Consider the following 15,775-nt stretch of genomic DNA (forward strand, 5'->3'; position numbering starts at 1 on the left):
AGTAGTGTACAGTGTATTAAGGGGGTGTATGGGTGGGTTAGTAGTGTACAGTGTATTAAGGGGGTGTATGGGTGGGTTAGTAGTGTCCAGTGTATTAAGGGTGTATGGGTGGGTTAGTAGTGTCCAGTGTATTAAGGGGGTGTATGGGTGGGTTAGTAGTGTACAGTGTATACATTGGGTGTATGGGTGGGTTAGTAGTGTACAGTGTATTAAAGGGGTGTATGGGTGGGTTAGTACTGTCCAGTGTATTAAGGGGGTATGGGAGGGTTAGTAGTGTCCAGTGTATTAAGGGGGTGTATGGGTGGGTTAGTAGTGTCCAGTGTATTAAGGGTTGTATGGGTGGGTTAGTAGTGTCCAGTGTATTAAGGGGGTGTATGGGTGGGTTAGTAGTGTCCAGTGTATTAAGGGGGTGTATGGGTGGGTTAGTAGTGTACAGTGTATTAAGGGGGTGTATGGGCGGGTTAGTAGTGTACAGTGTATTAAGGGGGTGTATGGGTGGGTTAGTAGTGTACAGTGTATTACGGGGGTATGGGTGGGTTAGTAGTGTACAGTGTATTAGGGGGGTATGGGTGGGTTAGTAGTGTCCAGTGTATTAAGGGGGTATGGGTGGGTTAGTAGTGTACAGTGTATTAAGGGGGTATGGGTGGGTTAGTAGTGTACAGTGTATTAAGGGGGTGTATGGGTGGGTTAGTAGTGTACAGTGTATTAAGGGGGTGTATGGGTGGGTTAGTAGTGTCCAGCGTATTAAGGGGGTGTATGGGTGGGTTAGTAGTGTACAGTGTATTAAGGGGGTGTATGGGTGGGTTAGTAGTGTACAGTGTATTAAGGGGGTGTATGTGTGGGTTAGTAGTGTCCAGTGTATTAAGGGGGTGTATGGGTGGGTTAGTAGTGTACAGTGTATTAAGGCGGTGTATGGGTGGGTTAGTAGTGTACAGTGTATTAAAGGGGTGTATGGGTGGGTTAGTAGTGTACAGTCTATTAAGGGGGTGTATGGGTGGGTTAGTAGTGTACAGTGTATTAAGGGGGTGTATGGGTGGGTTAGTAGTGTACAGTGTATTAAGGGTTGTATGGGTGGGTTAGTTGTGTCCAGTGTATTAAGGGGGTATGGGTGGGTTAGTAGTGTACAGTTTATTAAGGGGGTATGGGTGGGTTAGTAGTGTACAGTGTATTAAGGGGGTGTATGGGTGGGTTAGTAGTGTACAGTGTATTAAGGGGGTGTATGGGTGGGTTAGTAGTGTCCAGTGTATTAAGGGTGTATGGGTGGGTTAGTAGTGTCCAGTGTATTAAGGAGGTGTATGGGTGGGTTAGTAGTGCACAGTGTATTAAGGGGGTGTATGGGTGGGTTAGTAGTGTACAGTGTATTAAGGGGGTGTATGGGTGGGTTAGTAGTGTCCAGTGTATTAAGGGGGTGTATGGGTGGGTTAGTAGTGTCCAGTGTATTAAGGGGGTGTATGGGTGGGTTAGTAGTGTACAGTGTATTAAGGGGGTGTATGGGTGGGTTAGTAGTGTACAGTGTATTAAGGGTTGTATGGGTGGGTTAGTTGTGTCCAGTGTATTAAGGGGGTATGGGTGGGTTAGTAGTGTACAGTTTATTAAGGGGGTATGGGTGGGTTAGTAGTGTACAGTGTATTAAGGGGGTGTATGGGTGGGTTAGTAGTGTCCAGTGTATTAAGGGTGTATGGGTGGGTTAGTAGTGTCCAGTGTATTAAGGAGGTGTATGGGTGGGTTAGTAGTGCACAGTGTATTAAGGGTTGTATGGGTGGGTTAGTTGTGTCCAGTGTATTAAGGGGGTATGGGTGGGTTAGTAGTGTACAGTGTATTAAGGGGGTATGGGTGGGTTAGTAGTGTCCAGTGTATTAAGGGGGTATGGGTGGGTTAGCAGTGTACAGTGTATTAAGGGGGTATGGGTGGGTTAGTAGTGTACAGTGTATTAAGGGGGTGTATGGGTGGGTTAGTAGTGTACAGTGTATTAAGGGGGTGTATGGGTGGGTTAGTAGTGTCCAGCGTATTAAGGGGGTGTATGGGTGGGTTAGTAGTGTACAGTGTATTAAGGGGGTGTATGGGTGGGTTAGTAGTGTACAGTGTATTAAGGGGGTGTATGGGTGGGTTAGTAGTGTCCAGTGTATTAAGGGGGTGTATGGGTGGGTTAGTAGTGTACAGTGTATTAAGGGGGTGTATGGGTGGGTTAGTAGTGTACAGTGTATTAAGGGGGTGTATGGGTGGGTTAGTAGTGTACAGTCTATTAAGGGGGTGTATGGGTGGGTTAGTAGTGTACAGTGTATTAAGGGGGTGTATGGGTGGGTTAGTAGTGTACAGTGTATTAAGGGTTGTATGGGTGGGTTAGTTGTGTCCAGTGTATTAAGGGGGTATGGGTGGGTTAGTAGTGTACAGTTTATTAAGGGGGTATGGGTGGGTTAGTAGTGTACAGTGTATTAAGGGGGTGTATGGGTGGGTTAGTAGTGTCCAGTGTATTAAGGGTGTATGGGTGGGTTAGTAGTGTCCAGTGTATTAAGGGGGTGTATGGGTGGGTTAGTAGTGTACAGTGTATTAAGGGGGTGTATGGGTGGGTTAGTAGTGTCCAGTGTATTAAGGGGGTGTATGGGTGGGTTAGTAGTGTACAGTGTATTAAGGGGGTGTATGGGTGGGTTAGTAGTGTACAGTGTATTAAGGGGGTAGATAGGTGGGTTAGTAGTGTACAGTGTATTAAGGGAGTGTATGGGTCGGTTAGTAGTGTCCAGTGTATTAAGGGGGTGTATGGGTGGGTTAGTAGTGTACAGTGTATTAAGGGGGTGTATGGGTGGGTTAGTAGTGTACAGTGTATTAAGGGGGTGTATGGGTGGGTTAGTAGTGTACAGTGTGTGGTGGTGATGGGGAGGTGGAGGGGGCTGGCATGGTTGGTGTATTAAATATACTTATTTTTGTACATTTACATTTTAGTCATTTAGCAGACACTCTTATCCAGAGCGACTTACAGTTAGTGATATATATATATGATGCGGTGTAGATATATATATATATATATATATATATATGATGCGGTGTAGATATATATATATATATATATATATATATATATATATATATATGATGCGGTGTAGATATATATATATATATATATATATATATATGATGCGGTGTAGATATATACATATATATATATGATGCGGTGTAGATATATATATATATATGATGCGGTGTAGATATATATATATATATGATGCGGTGTAGATATATATATATATATATATATATATATATATGATGCGGTGTAGATATATATATATATATATGATGCGGTGTAGATATATACATATATATATGATGCGGTGTAGATATATACATATATATATGATGCGGTGTAGATATATACATATATATATGATGCGGTGTAGATATATATAGGTGGGTCAGCAGGGTACGGTGTGGTGGTGTGCAGTGAGACGGGTGGTGGTGGGTAGGGGGGCTGGCGTGGCTGGCTGGCGTGGCTGGCTGGCTGGCGTGGCTGGTGGTAGTGGCTGGCTGGCTGGCTGGCTGGCTGGCTGGCTGGCTGGCTGGCGTGGCTGGCTGGCTGGCGTGGCTGGCTGGCGTGGCTGGCTGGCTGGCGTGGCTGGTGGTAGTGGCTGTCTGGCTGGCTGGCTGGTGGTAGTGGCTGTCTGGCTGGCTGGCTGGTGGTAGTGGCTGTCTGGCTGACGTCTGTGTCTCCTCTCTCCCGGCAGTTCATGGCATCAAGTGGACTTGTAGCAACGGGAACAGCAGCTCTGGCTTCTCAGTGGAGCAGCTGGTGCAGCAGATTCTGGACAGCCACCAAACCAAGCCACCTCCCCGGACCCACAACTGCCTCTGCACGGGCACCCTGGGTAAGGGGGAGGGGATAGGGGGTAGATAGGGGCAGGAGAATAGGGGGTGAGAGAGAAAGGGGAGATGGGTATGACAGGTCAAAGGATAGAAGGCAGGGAGAAGGAGAAGAGGTTTAAGCTCATACATCATGCTCAGAGTGAATGTGAAAGTGTCAGGGTCATGGCTCTCTCGTTTTGGATTGATAAAAGTTCAAATAGTATCAAAAGGAACACCAATCAATCAAATGATTACTTGAATTACAATTCCTTGGATAATTACATGTGTTTCCAGGTGATTTGTTTAGGTACAAAAGTACAGGCAGTATTCTTATTGGTATTGTATGAATTCTGATGAGCTGTTGTAACAAGTCATTCAAAGCCTTCCCACAGAATTAGTTTGTGTCACCGAGATTCACTGTACCCTTCTACATTCTTTCTAGATGATTTATGACTTCTGCTGTATCTAATGCTATCTCTTAGTAAGCTCTCCTTCCTCCCTCTAACAGGCGCAGGGAGCAGCGTGCATCACAAGTGCAACAGCGCCAAACACCGCATCATCTCCCCCAAGGTGGACCCCCGTGGAGGCTACAGCAGTGGTCACTCTGAGGTCCAGAACAACGACGTGTCTGAGGGCAAGACCGAGCACAGCAGCCATGGAGGAGGGGGAGGAGGAGGGAAGAGCTCAGGGGGAGGAGGGGGTAGCGCCAGAGAGAAACGCAACGGCAAGGTCCACAAGCCTGTTCTCCTGCACCAGAACAGCACAGAGGTGTCCTCTACCAACCAGGTGGAGGTCCCAGACACCACCCAGAACTCCCCTGTGTCCATCAGCAGTGGCCTGAACAGCGACCCAGACATGGCTGACAGTCCCGTGGTGACGGGCTTGGGCCACGTAGCCGCCGTTATGTCCCAGAGTGTCTTCATGTCCGAGGTGACCGGAGACCCCGTCTACAGCATGTCCCCCACAGGGGGCCCCAACACACACCTCATTGGCCCCGATGCAGCCTCCCAGGGCCTGGTGCTGTCCGGTGTTGTGGCAGACAGCCACAAGTTTGCCTTCCCCAGCGGAGGAGCTAGGGAGGTTCCCGGGTTGGCGGGGGGAGCAGACGGGCTGTCCATGCTGTCTGCAGCCGGGGTGTCTGAAGAGCTGGTCCTATCCAGCAGTCTGGATAACGGAGGCATGAAGATACCTGAGACCACCATGAACTTCGACCCTGACTGCTTTCTCAACAACCCCAAGCAGGGCCAAACCTATGGGGGCAGCAGGCTGAAGGGGGACGGCAGCTCCTCCTCCTCCTCCTCTTCCTCCAACGGCACCAATAGCAGCATGCAGCGCTCTCCCTCCATGTCAGACTCTGGATACAGCTTCAACTCTGCTCTGGTGAAGAACATTAAGACAGAAGACATGTCCTTTGAGCAGCAGCTGGCCACCGAGCAGGGATACCAGGTGGGGGTGGTGGTGAGCTGTGGAGGAGGTGTGTCTTGTTCCTCTGGGGCAGGTTCAGCACAGGGCACCCTCGGCCTGACCCCTGCAGGGTCTCTGCTGCCCTCTGGAGGAGGCCTGAGCCCCAGCACCACCCTGGAGCAGATGGACTTCAGTGCCATCGATGCCAAGCAGGACTACTCGTCCGGGGCTGGGTCAGTGAGCTATGGCCAGACTATGAACAGCCCCCACCTCTCCCACCAGAGCCACTCGCCCAGCTTCTTCCTCCAGGACAACCAGCAGCCCGGCCAGGCCCAACAGGGAAGGTCCTCCATGGCCCAGAAGACTCATCTGATGGAGCACAACTCCCACGACTCCACAGCCTACATGAGCCTGCAGGTGGTCAAGACGGACTCCCCTGGCAGCAACGGCCATCTCCACCACCACCAGAGCCACCAGGGCCAGCATAGGGCCAACTGCAACGGGGGCTCCCCCACCGAGGGGCCAGGGCAGGGGCCTGGGTCTCTCCAGCTCCTGCAGTACCAGGGGGGCTTCCCTGGGCTGGGGCCGGAGCATGAGGAGGTGGTGGGTCTGGAGCAGCCAGGCAGCGTGAGCTCAGGACAGGCCGGGGGAACAGAGAACGGAGAGGGTCTACTGAAGCCTGGGGATCACCTGCAGGCCTGTGGAGGAGGCAACCAAGAGGGAGGAGGTGCAGAGCACTACCTGCAGCAGGCCAATGACGGAGGAGGAAGTCAGGGAGGTGGAGGGAAAGGAGTGGCCATGCACAATGGAAATGGCGTCAACAATGACGGCAGCAACCGCTCCCAGCAACAGCAGCAGCTGCAGCCCCTCCTCCAGGGGGCTGGGATGGTCCAGGGCCTCTACAACACCGTGGGCCACCACCAGGGCCTGGGCGGAGCGGGCTCCAATGGGGTAGCAGGAGGGGGAGGCATGGAGATCAGCCTAGACCACTTTGACATCTCCTTCGGGAACCAGTTCTCTGACCTTATAAATGACTTCATCTCTGTGGACGGTAGTGGAGCCAACATGACGGCCGGAGGAGCCCTCTACACCCACCAGCTGGTGGGCAACCACGGCTCAGATGGCCAGGCCACACCTAGCGGAGCTCCTCAGCAGAACCAGGAGGACGGAGGGGTAGGAGGGGCCCGGGGGACAGGATACAGCCCCTCAGAGCTTTGTCTCCAGCCCTGCTGCAGCCCCCAGTCCCTTGGTGGAGGGGCCGGGGCCGGGGGTGCAGGGGTGGAGCCAGGCTCCCTGGCCTACATGCATGTTGCGGAGGTTGTGTCTGCAGCCGTGGCCCAGGGGGCTTTGGGTATGCTGCAGGCCACTGGGAGACTCTTCATCGTCACTGACTACTCCCCTGAGTGGTCCTACCCTGAGGTGAGCCTCCATCACACTGTTAGTGCATGTTCTCCTCCTTTAACTATCATTATACTCCAATTTAATTACTAAATAGTTTTATATTGTCATTTTAGTCAGACAGAATTTTTTTTACTCCTACCAACAAACATACAATCAACATAGTTTGAATTAACTGTAATATCACTGTTCAACCACCGGATGGCAGCTCAATAATGTAAATGTATGGAGAGCCTAAGTCTGTGTAACGTCAATGACACTGTTTCACCACAAGATGGCGACCACTTTGGTCAGTCAGAAAAATGGCTGTAAAATCACGGTCCAACCACAGGATGGCAGCCCAGTCAAATATAACACAGAGACAATACAAGTCTGTGTTATGTCAATGACACTGTTCACACATGAGATGGCAGCCCTTTCACTAGATTTCATGCAGTTTGAGGATACATAACTGTGTGATCATGTTATTCCTATTGCTCTCCCCTAGACATGACATTAAATAATAGCCAAAATCACACTCGCTCCCTCATGTCTAGTATAGATTCAGTTTATCCATTTCCCGCTCTGTGAGTCTGTGTGTTTATCTGTTCCAGGGAGGAGTGAAGGTGCTTATCACTGGTCCATGGCAGGAGGCCAGCTCTAACTACACCTGCCTGTTTGACCAGGTCGCTGTCCCTGCCTCTCTCATCCAGCCTGGGGTGCTGCGCTGCTACTGCCCAGGTAAGACTGGCCTCACTGGCCTGGCCTGGCCTGACACACCTCTTGTATCCTTCCACCACGGTCCACTAAAAACACAGTCTATTTATCAGGGATATCAGTCATTTTCTTTTAGACTTGGCCTATAATTTGGTTTCTGGAGATCAGCATACATTACATGAAGGTTCCTCAGTTGAGATTGTGTCTCACTGGCCACTGAGATGTTTTAAGAAGAATAGTGTAATGTTCCTAGGAGGTCTACAGGGGTTGAGGGTCAGGAGTGTTGGAGTTGTAGCAGTTATCAGTGAAGCTCTGACTCTGTCTGTCTGTCTGTCTGTCTGTCTGTCTGTCTGTCTGTCTGTCTGTCTGTCTGTCTGTCTGTCTGTCTGTCTGTCTGTCTGTCTGTCTGTCTGTCTGTCTGTCCACAGCTCATGACACTGGGCTGGTGACGCTGCAGGTGACTGCCAGTAACCAGATCATCTCTAACTCAGTGGTATTTGAGTATAAGGCCCGCGTCCTGCCCTCACTGCCTTCCTCACAACACGACTGGCTCTCACTGGACGGTAAGAGACAGTCTATCTCCCTCTGACCTTTCTCTGTGTCTCTCGCTCTCTGTCTATCTCCCTCTCCCTCTGCCTCGCTCTCGCCGCCTCTCTCAGTGACATGCTGATTGAGTATCTCCCTCTTGCCTTTTCTCTGTCTCTCTCTTTCTCTCTCTCTATCTCTCTCTCTCTCTCTCCTGTGTATCACCCTCTTGCCTTCTCACTCTCTCTCTCTCCCTCTCCCTCTCCCTCTCCCTCTCTCTCTCAAGTATGAAAGTAGCAGTGAGACAACTCCATTAGATCTTGGGTTCAGGTTGTGTTTCAGGACCTAGGAGAGCACGTGTCTTGTCCTGTGTCTTTATTTTTTTCTAATGTCAGGAAATGTCAGAATCAATAGTTGCCTTGAATCAACTGTAGTAGGAACTCAGTTAATTTTGGGGTTGATTTGACTAGGACCATGAAGAGCACCAGTCCTTGTCCTGTGTCTTTCAGAGGATGCTATTATGTTCTGATAGACTTGTCAGGATCAATATCTAATAGCTGTATTGAATCACCTTCATTAGAAATTGAGATGATTTTGGACTTCTATGACATACATGAGTGTATGTTGCTGGACACGCATGGAAACTGTGATTGGCTGCACAATGAAGACTAGGACCCAAGGGTTTTGCTGCAGGAAATGTTGTGAATTAGTATATTTAGACTAATGGTAGGGAGAGATGGAGTAAGGCACTGCAGGGATGCTTATCTCTGTGTTCTTGTTGGTAGTCACAAGTAGGTGTATATACCAGTATGTGTGTGTGTGTGTGTGTGGGGGGGGGGGGGGGGGGGGGGGGGGGGCGAGCTCCACAGTCGAACACTTACTGCAGTGTCAACACGACTGCATTGACAGGATAAAGTAGGGCATGGTGAGGAGAGGGGAGGACTGGAGCGAGCGAGCAGGCTGACGGGACAGCTGCATTGCAGACGGCCCTTGAGGGAGTGGGAATGAGTAATCAGGAGTTGTCTGCTCCCAGGCAGGCGTTGCACGGTGGAACCAGTGTATCCCTCCGCCATTCATTCATATGGTAAACTCACTCTCTCTCTGCCTCACTGGCACATTCACAGGACCAGTTTAGGAGGGGCTAAGCTAAGGAGCTGAGGGAAACACAAGTCTGATCTATTAACTCATTCCCCTTTCCCACTCAGTGGCTTGATATTGGCTTGGCATTTGTATTAGTAATGGTTTTGGCTTGTGGTTGCATTTTGATGTATTTTCTCAATCTGTTCATGTCCAAAGATGACAGGTTTACTGCTGTCTTTTCAGATGTATGCCTATGTTGCCTAATACTTGTCCTGATGACACTCATAAATACTACATGGTGTTTATAAGTTAATCCTGCTACACTGAACAAAAATATAAACGCAACATGTAAAGTGTTGGTCCCATGTTTCATGAGCTGAAATAAGAAATCCCAGAAATGTTACATACGCACAAAAAGCTTATTTCTCTCAAATTGTGTGCACAAATGTGTTTACATCCCTGTTAGTGAGCATTTTATCCTTTGTCAAGATAATCCATCCACCTGACAGGTGTGGCATATCAAGAAGCTGATTAAACAGCATGATCATTACACAGGTGCACCTTGTGCTAGGGAAAATAAAAGACCACTCTAAAATGTGCAGTCACACAACACAATGCCACAGATGTCTAAAATGTTGAGGTAGTGTGCAATTGGCATGCTGACTGCAGGAATGTCCACCAGAGCTGTTGCTAAATTGAATGAGATCATCCGGCTTCTTCACCTGCGGGATCGTCAGAGGGCTCTGGTCAAAAGTAGTGCACTGCATGGGGAATAGGGTGTCATTTGGGACGCAGGCTAAGCATGGGTGGTAGAACAGGGCATCTCTTGGTCACTTGTCTCAGGTGAATTGATTCAGACTGGATCCAGATGATTGATGAGGTGAACTGATTTATTCATGTTTAAAAATTCAACATAGCTATTGTTTGTGTGCTGGACTGGTAATTTCCTTTCTAATAAGTATATGTATTTTTCCCCATGCACCTATTAGGACTGAGTTTGTGCGAGTTTACCTTTCTAAGACATACAACATTGTTAAGAAATGCTCAACTCGATGTAAATCAAAATTGATGAATTGTGTGGGGGGGGGGGGGGGGTGCTGTTTACTGAGGACTGCAGTGTCTGATAATGAACATGCTGATTGAGTAACCTCAGTGACATTCTGATTGAGTAACCTCAGTGACATGCTGATTGAGTAACCTCAGGAACAAGCTCATTGAGTAACCTCAGTGACATGCTGATTGAGTAACCTCAGTGACATGCTGATTGAGTAACCTCAGGAACATGCTGATTGAGTAACCTCAGTGACAAGCTGATTGAGTAACCTCAGTAACAAGTTGATTGAGTAACCTCAGTGACATGCTGATTGAGTAACCTCAGTGACATGCTGATTGAGTAACCTCAGTGACATGCTGATTGAGTAACCTCAGTGACATGCTGATTGAGTAACCTCAGGAACATGCTGATTGAGTAACCTCAGTGACATGCTGATTGAGTAACCTCAGTGACCTGCTGATTGAGTAATCTCAGTGACATGCTGATTGAGTAACCACAGTGACATGCTGATTGAGTAACCTCAGTGACATGCTGATTGAGTAACCACAGTGTCAAGCTGACAAACTGATCGAGTAACCTCAGTGACATGCTGATTGAGTAACCTCAGTGACATGCTGATTGAGTAACCACAGTGTCAAGCTGACAAACTGATCGAGTAACCTCAGGGACATGCTGATTGAGTAATCTCAGTGACATGCTGATTGAGTAATCTCAGTGACATGCTGATTGAGTAATCTCAGTGAAATGCTGATTGAGTAACCTCAGTGACATGCTGATTGAGTAATCTCAGTGACATGCTGATTGAGTAATCTCAGTGACATGCTGATTGAGTAACCACAGTGTCAAGATGACAAGCTGATCGAGTAACCTTAGGAACATGCTGATTGACTAATCTCAATGACATGCTGATTGAGTAACCTCAGTGACATGCTGACAAGCTGATCGAGTAACCTCAGGAACATGCTGATTGAGTAATCTCAGTGACATGCTGATTGAGTAACCTCAGTGACATGCTGATTGAGTAATCTCAGTGACATGCTGATTGAGTAACCTCAGTGACATGCTGCTTGAGTAACCTCAGTGACATGCTGATTGAGTAACCTCAGTGACATGCTGATTGAATAACCACAGTGTCAAGATGACAAGCTGATCGAGTAACCTCAGTGACATGCTGATTGAGTAACCTCAGTGACATGCTGATTGAGTAACCACAGTGTCAAGCTGACAAGCTGATCGAGTAACCTCAGGAACATGCTGATTGACTAATCTCAGTGACATGCTGATTGAGTAACCTCAGTGACATGCTGCTTGAGTAACCTCAGTGACATGCTGATTGAGTAACCTCAGGAACATGCTGATTGAGTAACCTCAGTGACATGCTGATTGAGTAACCTCAGTGACCTGCTGATTGAGTAATCTCAGTGACATGCTGATTGAGTAACCACAGTGACATGCTGATTGAGTAACCTCAGTGACATGCTGATTGAGTAACCACAGTGTCAAGCTGACAAACTGATCGAGTAACCTCAGTGACATGCTGATTGAGTAACCTCAGGAACATGCTGATTGAGTAACCTCAGTGACATGCTGATTGAGTAACCTCAGTGACATGCTGATTGAGTAACCACAGTGTCAAGCTGACAAGCTGATCGAGTAACCTCAGGAACATGCTGATTGACTAATCTCAGTGACATGCTGATTGAGTAACCTCAGTGACATGCTGATTGAGTAACCTCAGTGACATGCTGCTTGAGTAACCTCAGTGACATGCTGATTGAGTAACCTCAGTGACATGCTGATTGAGTAACCTCAGTGACATGCTGATTGAGTAACCACAGTGTCAAGATGACAAGCTGATCGAGTAACCTCAGTGACAAGCTGATCGAGTAACCTCAGGAACATGCTGATTGACTAATCTCAGTGACATGCTGATTGAGTAACCTCAGTGACATGCTGATTGAGTAACCTCAGTGACATGCTGATTGAGTAATCTCAATGACATGCCGGTCGAGTAATCTCATTGACATGCTGGTTGAGTAATCTCAGTGACATGCTGATTGAGTAATCTCAGTGACATGCTGGTCGAGTAATCTCATTGACATGCTGGTCGAGTAATCTCAGTGACATGCTGGTTGAGTAATCTCAGTGACATGCTGGTTGAGTAATCTCAATGACATGCTGGTTGAGTAATCTCATTGACATGCTGGTTAAGTAATCTCATTGACATGCTGGTTGAGTAATCTCAGTGGCATGCTGGTTGAGTAATCTCAGTGACATGCTGGTTCAGTAACCTCAGTGATATGCTGGTTGAGTAATCTCATTGACATGCTGGTTGAGTAATCTCAGTGGCATGCTGGTTGAGTAATCTCAGTGACATGGTGGTTGAGTAACCTCAGTGATATGCTGGTTGAGTAATCTCATTGACATGCTGGTTGAGTAATATCAGTGACATGCTGGTTGAGTAACCTCAGTGATATGCTGGTTGAGTAATCTCATTGACATGCTGGTTGAGTAATCTCAGTGGCATGCTGGTTGAGTAATCTCAGTGACATGGTGGTTGAGTAACCTCAGTGATATGCTGGTTGAGTAATCTCATTGACATGCTGGTTGAGTAATATCAGTGACATGCTGGTTGAGTAATCTCAGTGACAAGTGAAAAAATAACAAGTTGATACACTAGTATCATCCAGTACAATAACGGCTGCTCTCCAAGGCCCTGAAAGTTCATATGAAATTGATTTACTTTCCAACAACACTAAGTATGGACTACTATAAACTACATCAAATAATGCCATTTTACAGAACCACAAATTATTCTATTAAAATAAAATAAAATGAAATCATATTTACACCAAATTCACTGCATGAAGCAGTTAGTTGCATTGTATAACGCAGCATGAAGGACATTCTGCACGTGCTACACCACAGATAAATGTAACCTAGAAAAGACTCAACTCCAGATATGCGACGCTATCCATTTGTGTGCCTGTAATGACCCATCATTTGATCACTCAATAGCCTTAATAATATCATTCCCATTCCGTTCATTCTGAAACTGTGCTATGCTATAATGGCACAGCTGCCTGCCTGCTTTGATTTGTCATAATGCAGAGTGGGGGAGGGGGCACTTTTCCTTCCTCTGCAGCACTGCAGGTACGGAGCCATGGGCAGGACACAAAACACTGAGGTATCGGAGCTGCAGAACAGCCTTTTACCCGTTAATAATTCTCTGTCCATTGTCCTGGACGGTCCCGGTGGCGCTCACTACCCGGGTACTGGTTCGTTAGGAAGACAGTGCGCGCCAAATTAGGCTATACAGAGCTGCTCACCTCTCCTGGTGGTTCTCCATCTAATCTGAAAGTAAACAGGTGTAGTAAAACTACCTACCTTCATAAAAAACCAGGGGACTGTGTAATGCAGGGTCACTGTTGGGTAAATACGGCAACCTAGCGCAGACATATAGGGCAACAAGCGGTTTGCTTCAAAGAAATAATTTCGATATAGACTGGAGCTGACATTTACCACTGGAGATAACGGCTCATTTTGGAGGCTAACCCACTTTAAGTGACAATGAACCGAAGTAGGCTACATATCAGGCTGCGTCGAATATTCTCTCCGTAAGATAAAATCAAACGAGAGAAAAAACGACTTGTACAAAACGTGTACACACCAGAGTTTGGTTGTTGGACGGCAGTTGAAAATTACAAAGTAAAAGTGAAATGTATTAATAGTAATGAGAGCGCCAAGGGGGCTCGAGCAGCTGGAGGAGAAAACTAGGGCATCTGTTTACCTGCGGCACGTGCGCACGACGACGTCTACTCGCAACAATGTATTTTATTTTACTGCAGGCTAGTGGGGGACTGGGGAGAGAGGAGCGCAGCAAGGGAAGGAGGGGGTAGGAGAGAATGAAGTGTAGGGGAGGGGGCTATGATAGAAAGAGTAGTGAGTGGTCTTTATTGCTCTCTCTCTCTCTCTCTCTCTCTCTCTCTTCCCTCGCGTCGGTGTTCCACTTTGTTATATTGTTGATGAGTGCTCTATTGATCTTCTACACACCAAGGATATTGTTTTACTCATAGCATCATTTAATACCAAGAAACTGGGGGAATTGGGAAACTGTGCACATAAATGAAATGCAGCATGCTTGGACTTTGGTCAGGATGCCAGTGAATGACATCTGCTTTTCCTAAAGAGAAGGGAAACAGTTTGGCTTTTCAGGGGGACTCTACCAATGGAAAATGAAGTAGAAGGTTAGATGTGTTTAGAGTATTTTTGTTGAACGGTGTTGTGGTGTATCTGTGTGTTATCTACTGGTGACTAACAGAAGAAGTTAAGTTACACACGCTTTAGACTTTTTACTCAAAGGCTGACTCTGTATTGTTTCAAGACGAGCACTAGCATGTCACGTTCAGCAGTCTGTCTTGTCGTTTAGCCTACTATTGTTGACAATGTTGTGCGCTTTCTCAAAATGTTTAGTGTTGCTGTCTGACGGTCTCCTTCATTTCACATTGTAGCAGTAGAGTAGTTGGTGTGGAACTAGCTTGTTTCTCTGTACTTTTTTAATCTGTCTCATTTTATGCCTTCATTTCTTTTTACAAAGTCAGTTAAACGGAAGCTTAGTATTTGTTTCAGCACTATCCTTAACATGCAAGGGCTTCAAATTGCTGCATGGGTTCACAGCTTACTATCACATCATAAGTATTACTCACAAAGCAAGATTATCGACAGTTTATTTATAGCCTACGAACGAGATACTGTCAAAAAGCCTGAAAACCAGCATGTCTTTAACTCTAGTGCCGGTAGCAAGGGGGATTCTTTCACGTGCACAATACACGAGCGCTAATTTCGCTGTCCACCGCGTCATCCTCCTGAAACTCAAAAGCAAGTTGATCAGGTAGGCTAAAGCAGGCTATCTTTTGCGTGCTTAGCTGATGCTAGAAAACTAATGAATAGTAACTGACTTATTTAGTAGTTTTCACGTGCTAATACAGCGAGACCAAAGCAGTTTCACGACTGTGGCCTGTGCCATTGAAAGCATGCAGAAACACGCAAGATGGATATGATTTAGTGACCGAAGCTAAAAGGATAGCATGACCGAATAACAGGATTCAACAGCCTCCTAGCCTGACTGCGCTAGACTTTTAAAATACATGAGTAACAAGAGGAGGGAAATGCCCTATTAGAAAACCATGAACAGCTCTGTAGTAACAAAACACTTCTGCAGTATAACGCGGAAGCCATGGGACAAAGTATTTCAAGTGTAACAGTGATTAAAAAGGCATCTCTAGTAGGCTAGCAACTTATTCCACCTGTATGCAATAACGTTTTCAGAACCACAGGGCTTTGGACAGCGACTCTAACAGTTGAGACAGGGATGCTTCAGAACCATGGTGCTATGGACAGCGACTCTAACAGTTGAGACAGGGATGCTTCAGAACCATGGTGCTATGGACAGCGACTAACAGTTGAGAGAGGGATGCTTCAGAACCATGGTGCTTTGGACAGCGACTCTAACAGTTGAGACAGGGATGTTTCAGAACCATGGTGCTATTGACAGCGACTCTAACAGTTGAGACAGGGATGCTTCAGAACCATGGTGCTATGGACAGCGACTCTAACAGTTGAGACAGGGATGTTTCAGAACCATGGTGCTATGGACAGCGACTCTAACAGTTGAGACAGGGATGCTTCAGAACCATGGTGCTATGGACAGCGACTCTAACAGTTGAGACAGGGATGCTTCAGAACCATGGTGCTTTGGACAGCGACTCTAACAGTTGAGACAGG

At 47.1% G+C, this 15,775-nt stretch overlaps 1 protein-coding gene across 3 annotated transcripts in view; it reads left to right on the top strand.

Annotated features, from left to right (window-relative positions):
• LOC106572392 (calmodulin-binding transcription activator 1) overlaps window positions 1-15,775 on the top strand; it is a 607,623-nt gene that overhangs the window by 554,470 nt on the left and 37,378 nt on the right. For 2 of the 3 annotated variants that reach the window (XM_014146509.3, XM_014146505.3), the window contains 4 exons: window positions 3,717-3,857; window positions 4,343-6,657; window positions 7,230-7,356; window positions 7,761-7,895. In XM_014146509.3, coding sequence (XP_014001984.3) covers window positions 3,717-3,857; window positions 4,343-6,657; window positions 7,230-7,356; window positions 7,761-7,895 — 2,718 coding nt within the window. The remainder of the gene's footprint in view (window positions 1-3,716; window positions 3,858-4,342; window positions 6,658-7,229; window positions 7,357-7,760; window positions 7,896-15,775) is intronic. The other variant, XM_014146510.3, reaches the window with a different exon arrangement.

This window comes from Salmo salar, chromosome 15 (genome assembly GCF_965601325.2).
Source record: "Salmo salar chromosome 15, fSalSal1, whole genome shotgun sequence".
NCBI lineage: Eukaryota > Metazoa > Chordata > Actinopteri > Salmoniformes > Salmonidae > Salmo > Salmo salar.